Genomic DNA, 18865 nt, shown 5'->3' on the forward strand with positions numbered 1-18865 from the left:
TAACAATTCTTATTGTTATTTTTAATGAAGCAAACACATTATAATAAATCATTCACAATAACTATGAATTAATAAATAACATTTTCTTAATTTTTTATATATTTGAATTATTTTTTCGTATTTAAACAAAATTATAGCCTTATACCAAGTAAATAATACTTTTTAACCTGGTAAGTAATTATTACTATAAAAATTTAATATAATCTTTTGTATATATTCAATCTTTGAAAAATTTTCTCTCAGAATTTTGAATATATCTAGACAAGTTTTTAATCGATAGTCAATAATGTTACAACCACTAAATAGATAGATTAATTGACATATGATTATTTTAATTTTACTTAAATATGTAGTTATTTTAAATATTTAAAGAAAACTTTTTATATCAATATTTGAATTAAGTATGATCGTGTTTTTCTTGTGAAAGATATATGTAATATGTAAAATAAAAAAGTCAACAGTGGTATAGACTACCTAATTTTGTTTAGGCAAATTCCATTTGAGACACTGTAGAAGGAGGCATAATCCTTTCCATCAAACTCGTCAGTTACCGAAGCATGGGTCGCTCCATTTTATTCCTTTTTTTTGTTTTGTTTTAATACTGAAATTATATTTAGATTAAAAAGTAAAATATGTCAAAAAATATAAAAATTATAAAAAATAATTTGTAATTTTTTTCAAATTACTTTTTAGTGAATAAAAAAAGTTTAATCTTATCTATTAATAAATAAAAAATTGACATATCCATTTTTACTTTCCATGGCTGTTCTCTTCCTCTTTCCAATTCTCTTTCACGTTGAGCTGACATATCAACAATATAGGATAACTTGAGTAATATAATTGGATCAATAATTTATTTATTAAAAAATAAATAAAAAAAACTTATAAATTTTGATAATTTTACCCTTTACAACTATGATTTAATAAATGAATAATATGTATACAAATTATATTGTTATTTAATCACAAAAGTATCATATATGATAAATTTATTAATTTTTATAATAATTATTTTATAAGTTATACTGAAATTTTTTTATGATTGATTAATGATACAAAAACTTTTACCAAAATCAAACTTTTGAATTAACTTTCATATAAAAATTCTTATACTACTAAAATTGTTATATCTATTATTATATTCCGTCTTTGGGGGTTTGGATAATAAAATCATTCCGTAGTATTAAGAGGTCTCATGCTATGAGAAGGTCTTAATAAACTATATTCTTTTATATATTTATATACTCTTTTAGAATGAATGAAAATGACTTATAAACTTCAATAATTTTACTCTCTCCAATTATAATTTAATAAAGGAATAATATGTGTACAAATTATATTGTTATTTAATTACAAAATTATCATATGTGATAAATTTATTATTTTTTATAATAATTATTTTATAAGTTATATTGAATTTTTTTTATGATTGATTAATTTTCATATAAAATTTCTTGTACTACTAAAACTTTTATATCTATTATTATATTTAAGGAGATCATTATGTGGTATTAGAAGGTCTCATGGTATTAGAAGATTTTAGCAAATTATATTTTTTATATATATTTATATAGTTTTTTAAGCTGGTGTTTTTGTTAGCCTACTCTTTTATATATTTACTATATAAATTAAATTATAAACAAAATTATTTTACATGTTAAATTGAAAAAAAAATTATGATTGATTAACTTTCATATAAAATTTTTTATAGTACTAAAATTGTTGTATCTATATTTAAGGAGGTTATCTCGTTCTATTAGTGAATCGTGTGATGTGATATTAAAATGTCTCGACAAACTATACTCTTTTATATATATTTATATGTTGTTTTAATGTTTTTGCTAGCCTACTTTTTTATGTATTTACTATATAGATTAAATTATAAAAAATATTTTTAATGATGAAAAATCACTTCAAATAAATTGTGATAACATTAATACAAAGATTAAGAGAAACTAAAAATAAATTTTAAAAAATTTGAAGGACTAATAATTTTTTTTTTGAGGGTTATAAGTTAAATTGATTTTTTTAATGATTAATTGACTTTCATATAAGATTTCTTATACTACTAAAACTACTAAACTGATGTATCTATATTTAAGGAAAGTGGTGTTAGAAAGTATCAATAAACTATATTTTTTTATATATTTATATACTTTTTTAAAGTGGTGTTTTTGCTAGTCTACTCTTTTATATATTTAATATATATATGTATATATATTAAATTATAAAAAATATTTTTAATGATGAGAAAACACTATCAGATAAATCGTGATACCATCAACACAAAGAATTTATATAAAATTATTTTTAATGATGAAAAATCACTTCAAATAAATTGTGATTCCATTAACATAAAGAATATGAGAAAGTAAAAATAACTCGTAAAAAATTTGTAGGACTAATAAAACAAATTATTTTTTGAAGGAATAAAAAGATAATGATTAAAAAATTGCCTACCACTAAAATGTATAGGAAAAGAAAATATTTATAGTAAAACAAACAAACTATGCATTAAGGGTTTTCCTTTACTGAAAAAAAAAGTATAAATGAAAGAAAAGTTAGCAATAAAATAACATGGGACTTATGCACCCTAAAAATGAAATATTATTTATTAAATACTATATATTTAAAAAATATATAATATTGTTTATATTTTAAAAAACAAATTATATGTTAAAATGAAGTTAAATTATATAAAATTGATCAATTTTTTTGTTACTGTAATATGAATTTTTTGTTTTCCTGGAAAGTTGGGAAGCAGAAAGAACGTGATGTGCTAGTATGTCTCGTTCTTAGCTTTGACTTTCATTTTAATTTTCTCACTGTTTTTGCGTTTTCAGTTGGGTGACCAAAAAAATAGCGTGTATCAACAAAAAGGAATGTCTATTTTGATCATTTTGACAGTCTAGTATCTATGGATCATCATTGAAGGCAATACAAAAACCAAATAAAAGAAAGCGATAATCTTTCATTAAATCAGTACAAATATATTTTACTAGTGGGCTTTTAGAGAGTTGAGGAATTCCGCATAGGACTCACGGATTGCAGCCCAATAAAAGCCCAGTAAGCATCGTATGCCTTCTGCAAGTCACGAGTGAAAGGATTGATTCCCTTTTCACCCTCTCGGAGTGGAAAAAATGGATCGGAGCTCTTTCTCACCGGGAACCGGAAAAACCCGAACCAAACCGGACATATACTCTACCTTCGTGGTCCACGACGACGAAGACGATGACGGAGGAGGAACCTTCCGGCGCCGGAAATCCGGCGGCGGCGCGCAGCCACAGGACGATCCGTACGCGACAATGGTGTTCAAAGACAACGGCCACGACGACGAGGACGACGAAGACTCCTCTCTTCCTCCGCTCCTCAAGCGCCTCCCCAAGGACTTCGGCGGCGGAGCGCCGCTGGACTACGACGACGAAGACGATGACGCCGGCGACTTCGGCACAATGATCGTGAAGTCCGACCGGAGCCGGCAGCGCGACCGGCCTTCTTCCGGCGTGGCTTCGCCAGCGTGGAAGGCTCGGAGTCCTCTGAACAGATTCGGTGGCGATGACGACGGCGATGACGACGACGACGACGGAGGAGGATTCTCGACGTTCGTAGTGCGATCAACGGTGAAGTCCGGCGAGAGAGAGTCGGTGAGCGGAACCGTGGTTCGACGGACCAGTGGCGGCGGCAGCGTCGGTGTCGGTGTCGGTGTCGGTTCGACGATGGAGAGAGCGGTGGCGAGCATGCAAGGGATGGGAGAGTTCGGATTCGGAAAGCAGAGGAAGGGAAGTGGATCTTCGCAGAACGATGAAGGAAGGCATCAATCGATAACGACGAAGGTTTCGACGAGTTCGATCCCTGATAGTGTTACCAGAGAGGACCCTACGACCAAATACGAATTGCTCAATGAACTTGGTATAACAATTCGAGCACATTAATTTTTATTTCCATTCATGTTTTTCTTTTCTGATTGATTGTGCAATGTAAATTGTTGTAATTATGGTGTTTTTGAAGTTAGTCTTTGTGGATGATAAATGATTGGCAGGGAAGGGGTCTTATGGAGCTGTTTACAAAGCAAGGGACTTGAGAACCTCGGAGATGGTTGCTATCAAAGTAATATCGTTATCTGAAGGGGTGAGTTTTATGACTTTATGTTGGTGTTTTTGTTCAGAATCAGATACTTGTGTTGTTGTATTTTGATTATTTAGATTGAGATTGAACTGTTGTGATTTGTGAACGAACTTTGATGGTTATTGTGCTTATTAGGAGGAGGGGTATGAGGAAATCCGTGGTGAGATTGAAATGTTACAACAATGTAATCATCCAAATGTTGTCCGTTATCTTGCAAGCTATCAGGGAGAAGAGTATCTTTGGGTAAGAAGGCATTTTCTAACCTCAACTCGTTGTTCATGTGGCACTGCTTTTTGTGAAACTCTTTCTAGATTTTATAGTTTTCTTGTGACTTGTGTTGCGAGTAATGATGTGCTTTTGTTTGTCTGGGCTTCCTTATGGTTATGGTGGTGATTAGCTAATTATTTGTTTAGAGGGATGTCTTTCACAAATGTGAAGAGAGACTGACAAGCTTTTTTCTTGTTTGGCTTTTGTTTGTTCTTGTTTCTGTCATGTGGAGTGTGGACCTCTCTTTTTAAATGCTAATTCTTAACTGTTGTCTTTCCCCACCTTCTTTTGTACAAACTTTCTTAATCCTAACAATAATGAGTTTGATTTTGCATGTTAAAGTATGTTTCTGAATTCTGATTAAGTTTTTGGCAGATAGTGATGGAGTATTGCGGTGGTGGTAGTGTTGCTGATTTGATGAGCGTGACTGACGAGCCACTTGATGAGGGTCAAATAGCATATATCTGTAGAGAGGCACTGAAGGTATAGTTTATTGACTTTGTTGGCACTGGTTGTTTGACTTCTAGTTTTTGACTTCTACCAAGGTTCTCAGCTTAAGTCTTATTCATTGCTCATGATAGAATGCGGAGAGAAAAATATTTCAGTAGAATTGTTTGAACCAAGTTTTCTGCTGTGTCTGTATGTTATTTTTGTTTAGGCTTTTCCTAATAGTTTCCTAAATTATGTGTAGGGTCTTGATTATTTGCACTCAATTTTTAAAGTCCATAGAGACATTAAAGGTGGGAATATCTTATTAACTGAACAAGGAGATGTCAAGCTAGGTGAGTACAGTAGTTGTACGAGTAGTTACTTTGATGATTGGCATATTGTTTCCTTGCACATGAAAACCATAATAGTATATACATTGAATGAGTTGATTCTTTTGTACTTACCCTCCTCTCAAGTAAAAGTTAAATTCACTCATCTGTGTAATAATTTTTCCTTGAATTCTTATTTAGCAAGTAACTATGATGTTTAGCTTATATGATTGAAATGGGCTAATTGCACAACTAATCTAAATTGTTGTATAAGCTACCATCTAGAGAAACTATTCTGAATTGCACGGCAGATAATTTCCATTCTAAATGATTTCTGTAACTAAGTGATCAAGTAGTTGAGTCCCTTTATGATCATAGTTAAAGATAAGCCTAATATTCTTCGCACAGTTGAAATTTTGAATTGAATGTTCTTCTATTCTTCACAGTGTCTATAGTTAGAACTATCCTTATCTTTTGAGCTAAGCACAATTGTAAATATATCTTCTAAATTCTAATTGGTGCATGCCCATATTCCCCCTTCCCCAATCAATATCGGGAGAATCTGACATTTTATTTAACAATTAACACATTCTTCCACTAAGTTATTTCCATTATTCACTTAACATGATTGATAGCATTCAGATTTCATATTTTAATGTCACTTCCTTGATAAAGTTGGGAGTTACAGACATCTCTAAGTTCAATGCTGATGTCATTTAAAACTGCAGAATGTAATGCAAAATTCTTTATTACATGGTCAATGCTAGTATGTTTTAGGATTTCTCTCAATGTTTTTTTCTTCTTTTTTTCACAATGTATTTTTTTACCAATTCGTACTTGCAAAGTATTGTATATTTCTCCTGGAGCTAAACATATGTACTAAAAATTGTATTTTAAAAAAATTAGTAACGAACTGTGTGAAAATTAACCAATGACATTACTCTTCTTAATGTATGTTGCATTTCTGTTAGCTGTCAAAAGCACAGTCTTCACCCTACACTTTCTTCCTTTCTTCATTTATTAGAATTTAGATTTCATATCTAAGGCATTAATATTCTTGGACTTGTAACGACATACTTGCTAAGATTCTTGGTTAATAATGAACAGGGGATTTTGGTGTTGCTGCACAGCTTACAAGGACTATGTCAAAGCGCAATACGGTATTTGATGCTTAAACTTCTTATTTGTATTTATTGGGATTTGTATTCTTTTTTATTATTATTACTTGATTACTTGATTTTTTTTTCCATGGATAGGATTTCAATCCCTATGATTTATGGATTCTTGTTTTGCATGTTATATATATAAATAAACTGGGCTGATAGTTTTTCCTCTCAAGCATTTCATAATGAAATCAGTTTCAACTATTTGAACGTTATTCAGTCAGAGGATATATGAAGTGAGAAGTAGGAAGTAGGAACATGGTTTTAAATGCTTAGATGCCAGAGTTATGGTTTAGATGTAAGATTATTAATTTTTTATTAAATAGCAAGGGATCAAGAATAAAATATTTTGACTTACATCATAGTATTTCTGCTTTCGAACAATATTAAATTAGAGCAAAAGTTGTGTGCCATTAAATGCTCAGCCTATGGAATGACTGCATATTTTTATGTTTTTTGTTTGAATAGACTGTTTATAGACAAATATTAAACATTAATATCTGACTTTCTTCTAGCTAACAAACATTATCCTTGCATATTTAATTATTTATATATGTATGTATTTGCTTATTAAGTATGTTCTTTCTATCAAATTGCATCTTAAACTGAGTGGAGATGGTTCATGATTGTCTTATGTGCATTGCATGAATATCCTGCCAGTGGGATTGGCTTTGAATACAAGTATATGCATATTTCAAGTAAAAATAAATGATATGTGCTATCATTTTGTTAGTTTTTTGGAGCACATAATTCTGATGTTATGACTACACAGTGGTTTTCAGTCCCATTATGTTTACTTATTGAAAGTGATATGTGCTTATAAAATTATAATTATATTCAAAGTATTTTCCCTTAAGAATTTGACTTGAAATGATGTGTTTTTTTAACCTTATACATGCCCTTAAGAATTCTTGAAAATGACATGCACTCATTCAAAAGAATTTGACTTGCATTAAGGTATTCTGCTTCTTATCTGGACATGTTATTCATTCTTTTTATCATGGCAAGATTTTTGATGTTACAGTTTAATGTGCTTATAGTTCATTGGAACCCCTCATTGGATGGCTCCAGAAGTTATTCAGGAAAGTCGCTATGATGGAAAGGTATTGTGCTTTTCAGAAATTGTGAACCTTGTTTACTTTGTTGCTTGCCTTTTGTGAATCTTCTATTGCATCTCCTCCATGCTTTATTTCCATTTGCCTTTCATTTTTCTTCTGTATATAGTTCTAAGGTTAGGAGTAGAAGTTGTTGGGCTATATTGCCAGACAACAGCATTTGTATATGTATATAGCAAGTTCTATTTAAATTTGGACAAAGAATTTTTAATGACACTGGTGAGTTTCTAGATACTTCTTCCATGCTACCTCATGGAACACCTTCAAAATGTGAAAGTCTTGATTTTATATTTTTATGCTTCATAGTCATTAAAACAATTATTTATTAGTGAAGTGGATGAAGGATTTGTAATGAAATGGAAACTACAATATTATGCAGTTTTTCATATGTTAGAGGTTCAGATCATCAGAAACAGGGATGCAAATAGTTTTGGCTGGAGGGAACCAAGCATGATTAAAGTTCATCACTGGTTGAAAATATTAGTCTTTGAAGCCTTGTTTAAGAAATTGCAGTGTCTGCAGTCTAGTGAATTTTTCTACAAAAAATCCCTCTGAAAGAATAAGAAGTCATAAAGTAATGAAAAAATCTTGTTAAAGCCTAGTTGATGCTGCTTTATGAAGTGAAAGATTTCAAAGATGGTGACAGTATAAGCATGTGAATTGTCCATTCCCTCAAGGTGAACATAAATTAAAAGTTAATGGAGAACAAAGATCAACAACTATCGCATTGAAACTTTTCTAAAACAACTGACTTTGTGATTTATCTGGTACATGTATAAAAGAACTTGATTAAATAAGAGAAAACTAGGCTAGTTATTGTTATTTTTTAAGCTAGGTTAGTAGTATCTCTGCAAACATGGAAATGAATCAGTAATATTTTGATTCAGTACTGTTTCTATTTTCAATGCATCGTTACTCAGAGTCTAGAAAAATGCTTAGGGCTAACTATGATGTATTATATTATATTTTATATATATATATATATATATACATATATATATATATATAATTATTCATGTACACGTATTTGATATGTTTATTTAAATATGATTTTCAGGTAGATGTTTGGGCTCTTGGTGTGTCTGCTATTGAAATGGCTGAGGTATATCCATTGCTTGTGTTTTTAATTCTACTTCTTCCAAGTAAATTGTTAGTTTATCCAATGTGGGTTACCTTTTCATTTTTCTTTCCCTTTTATGCTCCCATTCCCACCTTCTGCAAGGTATTTTCAATTTGATTAACACTTCTGAGGTGATTCTAAGGTGGTGTGGGGAACAAATTATATTAGTTTAAGCTCAAGCATCCTTCTAGGTAAACCATAATCATCGGGGTAATCTTTTACCCCCTCTCCTTTTTGCCCTTTTTCCATGAAGTTTATAGGTGTTAGAAGAAACTTCCTATTTACATGGTTGATATTCGTGGATTGTTATTGTATCAGCTAATGCAATTGATTAGAAGCCTTGTGTTAGAACTTTTTTTTTATCCAGATGTTGCATTAAAAAAATAACTCATTTTCATGCTTAGAGATGCCTTTTTGGTACAGTATCTTCTTTTTTGGCACAGTATGCTTAAAGATGCTTAAAGTCTGTTACGATAATTTTCAGGGTGTTCCTCCAAGATCATCAGTACATCCAATGAGGGTTAGTAACTTAGTACTTATTTGGTATTGACTGTTGTTTTAGTGATAACATGTGATCTCTTCTGCCCCTGTCCCCTTTCAATAAGCATTATTTAACTGGTAATTTATGTTGATGTTCATAAAATGTTTGGATGATTTGTCATTTCGTCTTCTGTTTCATGTTTTTCACCGTCAATTGGTATAAATTTTGATTTTTTAATAGGTGAATTAGGAAGGAGAAACAGAAGATTAACTGAGAAAAATAGAAGAGTAATTGAGTATGTGATTTTAGAGGGACTGGACCGTAATTTTGGATAATGGTATTGTGAGAGTTATTTTGAGGAATATTAATTAGTCATGAAAGAGGATCCAGATTCTAGTTGTTTTAGAATTCTGACCAAGGCTCAGTAGTTATCAATCTCAAATAGCAGCGTGTAGCAGCCAACTCTAAAAATGCTATAGTGGGACAACAGGAAGTGGGATGGCTTCCAAATAATTTGTGTCACACATAAATACTCAAACAATTAAAAAAAAGTGATGATAAATGATATATATCACATATTTGGATCCAATTGGCTTTATGGAAGACATAATAAAAAGTCTAAAAGTATAGAAATTGATAAAAAAAAGTTTAAATTTTAAAACGGGAAAGTATTTGGAAATGTTTTTCAATTCATAATTGTTAATAATAATCTGACATGTGTATCATTGTTAGTGACTAAGTTGATGTCGTGGGTGCAGCAACAAAACAAAATCTGAAAATTATCTACACATATTTTCTTGCGTAGCTGGAGTGGCCAACAGATGAGGTCATTTCAGTGATTCCAGTTTTTGGAGTCTTTGCCTAGAGGGAGGTGGTGGTGTCAACCAGCAACCAGGCTTTGAGGATGCTGGTGGGGTTGGGTTCAATAGAGGCTTTGGTGGCTAGCAGGGAGAGGCCATCATAGTTGAGAGAGGTGGTTGGAGGAGCAGTAGATGCCTTTTATAAAAAAACCATAATCACAATTCCTTTATTTTTTTGTTTTAAAAATTCATATAAATAAAAGTGTTTTGAAATTGTGTTAAAAATCATTTTAACTCCATGTTAGCCAAACATGTCTTGTTTTGAAGTTTGCATTTAAATACAAAAAGACAAAAATCTCGCAACCACCCCAAATGAGTCTAGTAATTGATCGTTGTAAAATAAATGTACCAGGTAACACTTTTTAGAAGGGATGCAATGAGTTTTTGATTCTTTACTCTTTTTTTTTGTATAATAAACACTTAATTATTTTTATTGTTTTCTGGGTATTGCTATGGAAATGCTTATTCATTTATTTCATTTTTTTTGAGGGGGTTCAGTATAATGATGTATTTTTTTTTCTTTTTTGATTGTAGGTTTTATTCATGATATCAATCGAACCAGCTCCAATGCTTGAGGATAAAGAAAAATGGTTTGTTTCTATAGTTATCCAAGCTGTACTTTTACAGCTAATTTGTAAATAAATGAGCTTGAAGAGTTACCTGTTGATGATCTAGAATGAAAATTTGGTTTAGATAATCCTAATGATCTTTTTCCATGTGCTACATTATATTACATGTTATGCTTGTTTTGTCTTCTATAAAGTCAGTAGTGTGTAACTGGTTGCTGCTATTCTTCAACTAACAATCTCTGCCATTTGATACTTTATTATGATCTTTTGAAAGAAGACATATTAAGATGATGTTGAATAGAAACCACATGTAAATGTGAAAGCATAACTTTTGTCTAGCTTGACTTGTTTTTACTAAGGTGCTATCTCTTATTACTTGTATATCTATGCTACAAGTCATGTATAGGCAAGAAACTCATCTATTGACCTGTATAAACAAGATCCTGTACATTCTTTTGCTCCTTCTCACTTCCCAGTCTGTGAATATAACACATTCATTCAAATGGTAATACATTTTGTCATTGTCTTGTGTTCAAGTCTAAGAATACGAGGTTGGCGCTTTTAAGTTAAGGAGGAGGAACTCCTTGTACTCAAAATTCATTGTAATTTCTTCTCTTCATCTTAATGAAATTTCTTTTCTTAACCCAGAAAAAAATAATACTAGGTTGGTGCTTTCGTCTAATGGGATGAATGCAACATAAACTATCCAGATTAGATTTGCTAGTTATCAGTAGTGACTCTAACATCCTATTACCATTTTCCTCGTGCCGAGGCCATATCTTAGTGGTGTATCTATTTAGTGATGATATCTTTGTGCATGACAATGATTTAAATTTGATTTTCTTTTTTAGGTCTCTATATTTCCATGATTTTGTTGCCAAGTGCCTAACAAAAGAACCACGTCTCCGCCCTACTGCTTCTGAGATGTTGAAGGTATGCTTAATATTATTATTTCTTATGAAATTTAGTGACTATGAAGAGTCATAAGTTTATGCAGAGCTATCCTTGTATGTTAAATGGTAGAAGGAAAGAAGAACAAGAGAGGCACAATAATATGACAGATCTAGTGCAGAGACCATGCCCTGGTTCTAGTGTCTTTTTTGTAGGGACTGCTGTATCTCTCTTGGGCTCGGGCCAGAGTGTTTTTTTCTTTGTGTGGCTGTGGCTGTGGCTGTGGCTGGGATGTAATGAAAAAAAAGAATTAGATTATAGTAATGTTTAAAAAGTTGATAGATATTTAAGTATTATAAATTTTGAAATAGTAATTAATTTATATCTGCTTTTTTGAAAATACTTTTAGGGGCTATAGAGCTGAATTTGAGTGATTTATTTTTTTTCTTCATTATTTTGAAAATATTTCACTTTATTAGCTATAGAGTGATCTATTTGACTTTAAAATACCTATACAGATATTTTTGGCTTTTTAATTATTGATCATGAATCTTACACTCTATGATTTTAAAAATATACTTGCTTATTCACCATATGAATCCCAATTTGACAACCTTGCTACTGCCACTAACAAACTTGCTTATATCTAAAATTTAATATAGATTTTAGTACAGCACGTTGATCTCTAGAGAGTATAGTGTAGCTTTAAAATAAACAGAGAAGACATTGTAATTTAAGCATCTCTCAAGGGAGTGAAGTGTATTTTACTCATTTTTATTATTTAAAGTATTAACCCTTCTTTGGGATAAAGTGGTATTGCTATGAATATTTCTCATAAGTAAACCGGCCTGTTTCGTTTAATATATCGTTAAATATTAGATTTTAATAATTGAATTATCAGAAGCAATGATAAAAGCTAAGTTACAAAAAATATTGAGAAAACTTTATCCACTATTATTTCAGTTTGTTAAAAAAAGTTCACGAGGCTCCCACCTAGATGTATGTAGCCTTAGCCCTATAAGCAGAGAGCCTAATTTCTGGATTTGAGCTTGTGACCTCCAGGTCACAGTTGCACCAGGTCACCCTCTTGTCAACTGTCAATCAAATACTGATTTTAATTTATCCTTATCATATACTTATATTTAACTATTTAGTTATGCTCAAACTTACCGCAATTAGAGTTTGGCATCATATTAGACCTTGAGTTTTTAAAGTTAATGTGATTTTTGTTATGTAAATTTGTTATGCATATGGAAATCCTTATCTGATTGACTAAGACACACTAATTAAGATCGAAATTACTGATATGTTTCTGAACTAATTCTTTTTTCCTCCAGTTCCCCTCCTCCCCCCCTCACTATGATATATTTTTTAGTTTCACCTATTAAATCAATGTTTAAAACTATTATTGTTATGACTTAAAATTGATAACAAACAAAATGTAAATGGTTATATAAGGTGTTTCAATATTCAACATTGCCCACTGCATATAATAACAAGTTAAACAAAATAATAATGGATTGTAAAGCATAGACTGGTTATCTAGAATTAGTAAATTAATCCTGAGCAAGGGCTAATCAAGCTGGCATGAGCTTTACTTTGGCTGCTGCATATAATGGGTGACTAGACAAACTCCAAACTCATATGCCTTCATTTGTTTTCAAAATAATTTGGTTTGCCCCTATCTAGTTTGCAATGGCATCTTTGATTCTTTAAATGTTGTATTTTACATCAAATAGAAGTTATTTTCTATGGCTGCGTAGCACAAATTCTTTGAAAAGTGGAAAAGTGGATCTGCTGCAATGTTGCCAAAACTAGAAAAGGCGAGGCAAATCAGGGCTTCAATGGCTTTGCAGGCACAAGCTCTTCCAGCTGCATCAGAAGATCAGGAGGTATATGACTAAAACTTGTCCCCCTCCCCGTCTCCCATGCACATCTACTGGACTTGTTCTTATCATCTACCTAGTAGATTGTAAAACTTAATAAAGAAGAAAGTAATTTTAATTTCCATGTGTAATACAAGTTCTTACTCTGATCTGAAGCAGCCCGTGTTAGTCTCAAAGATTGAAGAATATGGAATATTATTCTTAGTTTTGATAATACATGCAGCATGCATGGGTTGTATGTACATACTTATGACCTTAACAGAAAAGTAAAGAAACTAGAGTCAAATCCCATAATTTGTGGGTTTCCTATTGGAGATAAAAGTACATTCAAAACTAACATGCATGTGTTATATGTACATACCTATGGCCTTCATGGAATGTTTCCTAAAATAACTAACATGCTTTTATTTTCCTTTTTTCTCCACAGTTAGATTCAAAACTAAATGATGAATATGGAGGTACTGTTCCATCCAGACCTCATAACATCGGTGTTGAGGGGGCTGCTGATCTCTCTTCACATGGCACTACAAGGAAGCTACATAAAGTGGAAGATGTAGACACGAGTGAAGGTTTGTGTTTCTTGCATCTTATCTGTGGATTGACTTTTTTTCAGTTTTGATTATTGCCTAATGTGACATAAGCGAGAATGTATGTGTATCTGTGAGAATCTCTCACAAGTCATAACTTGAGAAAGGAGGCCTTTGTTTTAATCCATACAAAGGTTTAGACTTCTAATTTTTTTCTTTTCTAATAAAGTTCTTAAACTTGAGAAAGGAGGCCTTTGTTTTAAGTGTTTTTTTAGAGGATGAAATATATTGATTTATGTGAATTATTGGCAGGCAACTTTGGCACTGTTATAATCCATGGAGATGAATTACATAAGACCACACAAGATGCAGATTCTGCAGTTTCTGTATCTGCTCTGACCAGTGGCTCAGGAGACAGATTGGCTGACTCTGGGTAGTTACCTATCTGTTTACCTTCATTGCCTATATTTTTTAAGAAAGCATTTTTCTTTCATTCTCTCACTCTTAATTCAAAGTTCAAACAGTCTTAGCTTTGCAAACTTGTAAAATGTTCATTTGCTTATTAGAGCCTCTCCTCTTTTCCTTTTCATTTCCTGTGTTCTAATGTAGTTTGCTTTCTTTATGGAAAATCTTTTAGGATTGAGAGTCAGAAAGTTGGTATTATGAACACTGCCTCTTTTAGAGGATATAGTGCTACTACCAATACTGTTCAATCGTCTTTACCTTATGTTAGTAATTCAACTGAGCAGAGCCTCAAAACTAGAGGTACTCATCGAGCACAAGCTGGAATTGGTGGTGATATAAGCAATAGCATATTCAAGAATGAAACAGTCAGCCGTAAAGCATTTGCTTTACAAGATAAGGTATTTTGTGATTTGGTTTATATATCTGATGTCAAACACAATATTCTGGATTAGATAACTCCGTTTGAACAAAATTGTTTTTAGTTGTTAGATACACTGCTAAGATTTTTAAGAAATATATCTTCTTGCATCCTTTTTTGGCAAATATCTAGCCCTTTTCTTTTCTTGAATTAATGGTTCCATCTACTGTATAATTTTGGCCATCATGAATGTCTCCTGAGATTGCAGTGTAAGACTTACCTTCTTTACTTCAATTTCTGTGCTAATGCAGCTTTGGTCCATTTATGCTGCTGGTAATACAGTGCCCATCCCGTTCTTAAGGGCAACAGATATATCACCGATTGCTCTCCTGTCAGACAATGTACTTGGTGGCATACAACAGGATACTGGTGGAACTGGAACAGTGGAAGCATTGCAAGAGCTTTTTAGTGGTGACGGACAGTCCAAAAAGGGCCGGAGAGGACTAAATGAGGTTATCTTTGTGTGTTGTGTGTATGTTTGTGTGTGTACGTGTGTACACATGCTGTACACTTGTGTGTGCGCTTGTTATGGTCATTTATGTTGGTTTGCTAATTGACATGCAGCAGATGCCTCTTCCTCCAAGCATTTACCAAAGATTGACATCAAGTTCTACTCTAATGAATTTGGCGCAGGCTTTAGCTTACCATAAAATGTATGTTGCTTTTTTCAACTTTAGAGCATCAACGAATTTACCACTTCTATGTGAAACAGTTATATTTATTTATTTGTGCAAATGCATAAATTGGAGAATTGTACAAGATTTTAGCTGTGGGTGTATCAATTAAGAGCACAATTTTAAGGATCTAATGATTCCTTTTAGCTCCTCCTATGCTGATGTGATTAACCTAATTGCTTTGCTTGTTATTAGGTGTTACGAAGATATGCCGCTGCAGGAGCTGCAAGCGACCCAGGAGCAGCGGACTATTCAAAATCTATCTGACACCCTTCGAACCATTCTTCGGTTGTAGGTAGGTATCTTATTGTGACTATTTTAAATCCCCTACCTTTAATGGCTGCAAAGATCACAAAACCCATTTTCTTTTCTCGTGTCATTGGTTTATATATTCATACAGGTCAATGGCATGGTTGTGTAACTAGTACCCAATGTTTTGCTGGTTGCTTTAACTATTTTTCCTAGTTTTGTTAAGTAAACCCTAGAAGATTTAGAGTTTTGTAAGCTGCCACATATTTGTATGTAAATAGAATATGCATGACTTTCGACTATTGTTGCATTTGCGCACACGTTGTAGTCACTAGTGGATTTGTTGTTAAAAAAGAAGCCTAAAACTTTAAGAAGTATAGAAAACCTGGAAACCTTATTGATAGACACTAAAGGGTTTCTTCTATGACGAAGTCTACAGTGCGATTTTCCTTTCCCACCGTGCGTAAGTTTGTGAGAATGTAGTTAGAATGTTGTGGGTCGTAGATTAACTATTAAAAAAAAAAGGAGACCGTTCATTTTTGTTTTTTTTTTCCTATTTTTTTTCTTCTTTCCCCATTTGCTCTTTATTCTTCGTTCTTCTCCAATAAACTTAAACCGACAAGAAGAACGGATAGTGAATCCAGAAATGCAAACATTAGATCTTTCCTTTAAACAAAATGGTCAAATCAAAATCACTCAAACCTTTCAGATATGATAAAAATAAGCGAAAACTTGCCGTATTTCAAACTCAAGAATGTAAACTAATACAAAATAGATTTGGAAAACTCAAGATGAAATTAGAGTTGTTTGTATCTTGGACTTGTTAGGCTTACTTGTATAGCTCTCATTGTTAAAGGCTTTGAGATGACTTCTATGTTGCACGCGCATGAGTGATAGTGGGGCATTGTTTTGCACACCAAACAAACTGCTCATGCATCCAATGCTTTTCCGTTTTCTCAAAATTACCCCTGGCTGTAATCCGTATGGACTAATTATGGATTGTCAATCCGTATCGGTTCATATGACTTTTTTTATTTTTTAAGGGTATTTTTGAATTAATTTAAAATTAATGGTTCATATAAGATTTGAATGTGACTTTCAGGTTATTAATCAACTGAACTAATAGACGAATTATGTTATAAAATAACTAATGTCGTTATATATAACACTAAAATTTTTAATGTATATTTAATACACATGTAAGTTTACATAATAAATCTTGTGATAATTAATTTTGGTGCATTAGTTTTTAATATATATTTTAATATACATGTAAATTTACATAATAAAAAATTTTATGACAATTAATTTTAGTGTATTAATTTTTAATGTATATTTAATGCACATGTAAATTTATATAATAAATTTTGTGATAATTAATTTTGGTGCATTAAATATATTAGAAAAAAATTAATTATCACAATTTATTATGTAAATTTACATTTGTATTAAATATGTATTAGAAATTTAAGTGTTATATATAGTCATTAATTATTTTATAACATAATTGGTCTATTAATTCATATAGTTAGAGTGTCATATTAATAACCTGAAAGTCACATGTTTAAATTTTGCATGGGCCATTGGACATTAATTATTTTATAATGTAATTGATCTATTAGTTCAGTTGGTTAGAGCATTGAGTTAATGACTTAAAAGTCAAATCTTACATGGATCATGAATTTTAAATTAATTCGTAAAACATATATATTTTTTTTAAAAAATCGTATGACCCATATGGATTGACAATTATAATGGGTCCATACGGATTACGGATCTGTAAATTTATCAGGGGTAATTTTGGAAAAATGAAAAAAGTGTTGGGTGCACAAACTGTTTGTCTGGTGCACAAAGCAATGCATGTGTAATGCCAAAATAAATCGCAAATAAAAAGGGTTTTGGACTGAAGTTTGGATTTTACTTCCTGCAGCTCATCTTTTCCTTCCTACACCTTCCAATAATAATTAAAGGACAAATATACCTTTTAGTTAGCACTCCCTTCCTCTCCTGCACAACCCTAGCCATCATCACCACCATGTCATCCTCCACTATTGTCGGTGCTGACAGGAGTGCATTCTTCACCACTTCATCGAAAAAATTGTCGAAGCGCAAAAGGAGTTGTGATACTCTCCCTTTATTATGGAATGATCGTTTCAAAATGTATAGGTATTTCGGAATAGCTACACTAAAATATGATTTTCCCTATTTTGGAATAGCTATTTCAGAATACTTATACTTTTCTAAAATAATTATTCTGAAATATTATTTTTTGTATTCCACAATAGTTATTTTGAAAATGCATAGGTATTATGAAATAACTATTCTGAAATACGGAAAATCATATACTGGAGGTGACAAATTTTGGTTTTGGATTTGAGGATGTTTCCAACAGCACAAATATGAGCAGAGATGTGTGAAATGCCACAACCTCAACCTTGAACATGGTCATCACCATATCTCCGTATCGAGTCCTTATATTAAAGGAAGGTTATGCAAAAACCCTTGTGGCATGTCAAAGATTGTCGCGTCCCTCACCGTTGTTGCAATCCAAGAGAGCGTGAAGTTATGGAACCTCGAAGCAGCATCACGGTTTGAGAGCACATGAATCATGAACCATTTGGTGTAAAGGGTCATTGAGTGAGCATCTCGACCTTGCGGACATTGAAGTAGAACTCGAGAGATCTCTTCTTGTCAGATTGGCTATTGACTGCCAATTGCCATGATCTCCGTAGGACATCAGCCAACTCGAGAGATCTCTTTGACAAGGTTTTTTGAGAATGTCTTCTCACCTTGATCAACAGTATGGTTGCCAATGGAATTTTTTATGGCATTAGTGACATGGTGATTGTGACGGCTAGGGTTGTGGAAGGGAGGGAAGAGGGTGTTGTCTGAAGGATATATACTTTAATTATTATCAGCAGTGCAGAAAGCAAAAGAGGAGGTGCAAGAAGTAAAAGACCTGAGGTTGGGAGAGATATATTAAAGTCTTATGGTTTTTTATTTGTATTTAATAGGAATGGTAACACTCTTCCTCGTTATTTTTATGATTGGTTAAATTTTTTTTTTGGAAATCGTCAATTTTGTTACGTTTTGTTTCTCGTATAATATAAATTAGGAGAGAAAATCATTAAATGAGAACTAAAATATACCAAAAATATCATTTCAATAAATTCTAATTAATCATATAGAAAATTTTAAAAAAGTGTCAAGGAGAAATGCTTGTATTTAAGTTATCTGGGCCAAGGTGGTTTGGTAAAAGCCCAGAACAATTACTTGAGGAATATTCTAAGTTTACGT

At 32.0% G+C, this 18865-nt stretch overlaps 1 protein-coding gene across 5 annotated transcripts; it reads left to right on the top strand.

Moving 5' to 3' along the window:
• The first annotated feature begins 3061 nt into the window (after positions 1-3061).
• On the top strand, positions 3062-18606 carry LOC114387532 (serine/threonine-protein kinase dst1). 5 transcript variants are annotated; one of them, XM_028347741.1, is made up of 19 exons: positions 3062-3909; positions 4040-4128; positions 4261-4368; positions 4768-4875; positions 5084-5174; positions 6258-6310; positions 7354-7416; positions 8486-8530; positions 9033-9068; positions 10424-10479; positions 11310-11391; positions 13113-13241; positions 13663-13804; positions 14075-14195; positions 14400-14625; positions 14897-15097; positions 15210-15298; positions 15515-15614; positions 17499-18606. In XM_028347741.1, exons 1-18 carry the CDS (start codon positions 3141-3143, stop codon positions 15612-15614), a joined length of 2508 nt encoding a protein of 835 aa, XP_028203542.1. In that variant the 5' UTR covers positions 3062-3140; the 3' UTR covers positions 17499-18606. The 5 variants fall into 5 exon arrangements, with proteins under 5 accessions (XP_028203542.1, XP_028203534.1, XP_028203557.1 ...); XM_028347733.1 differs by lacking the exon at positions 17499-18606 and adding an exon at positions 15720-15992; XM_028347756.1 differs by lacking the exon at positions 17499-18606 and having other exon boundaries at positions 3062-3222; positions 3328-3909; positions 15515-15992.
• Positions 18607-18865: the final 259 nt, after the last annotated feature.

The sequence above is a fragment of the Glycine soja genome, chromosome 2, assembly GCF_004193775.1.
Source record: "Glycine soja cultivar W05 chromosome 2, ASM419377v2, whole genome shotgun sequence".
In the NCBI taxonomy this organism is placed as follows: Eukaryota; Viridiplantae; Streptophyta; class Magnoliopsida; order Fabales; family Fabaceae; genus Glycine; species Glycine soja.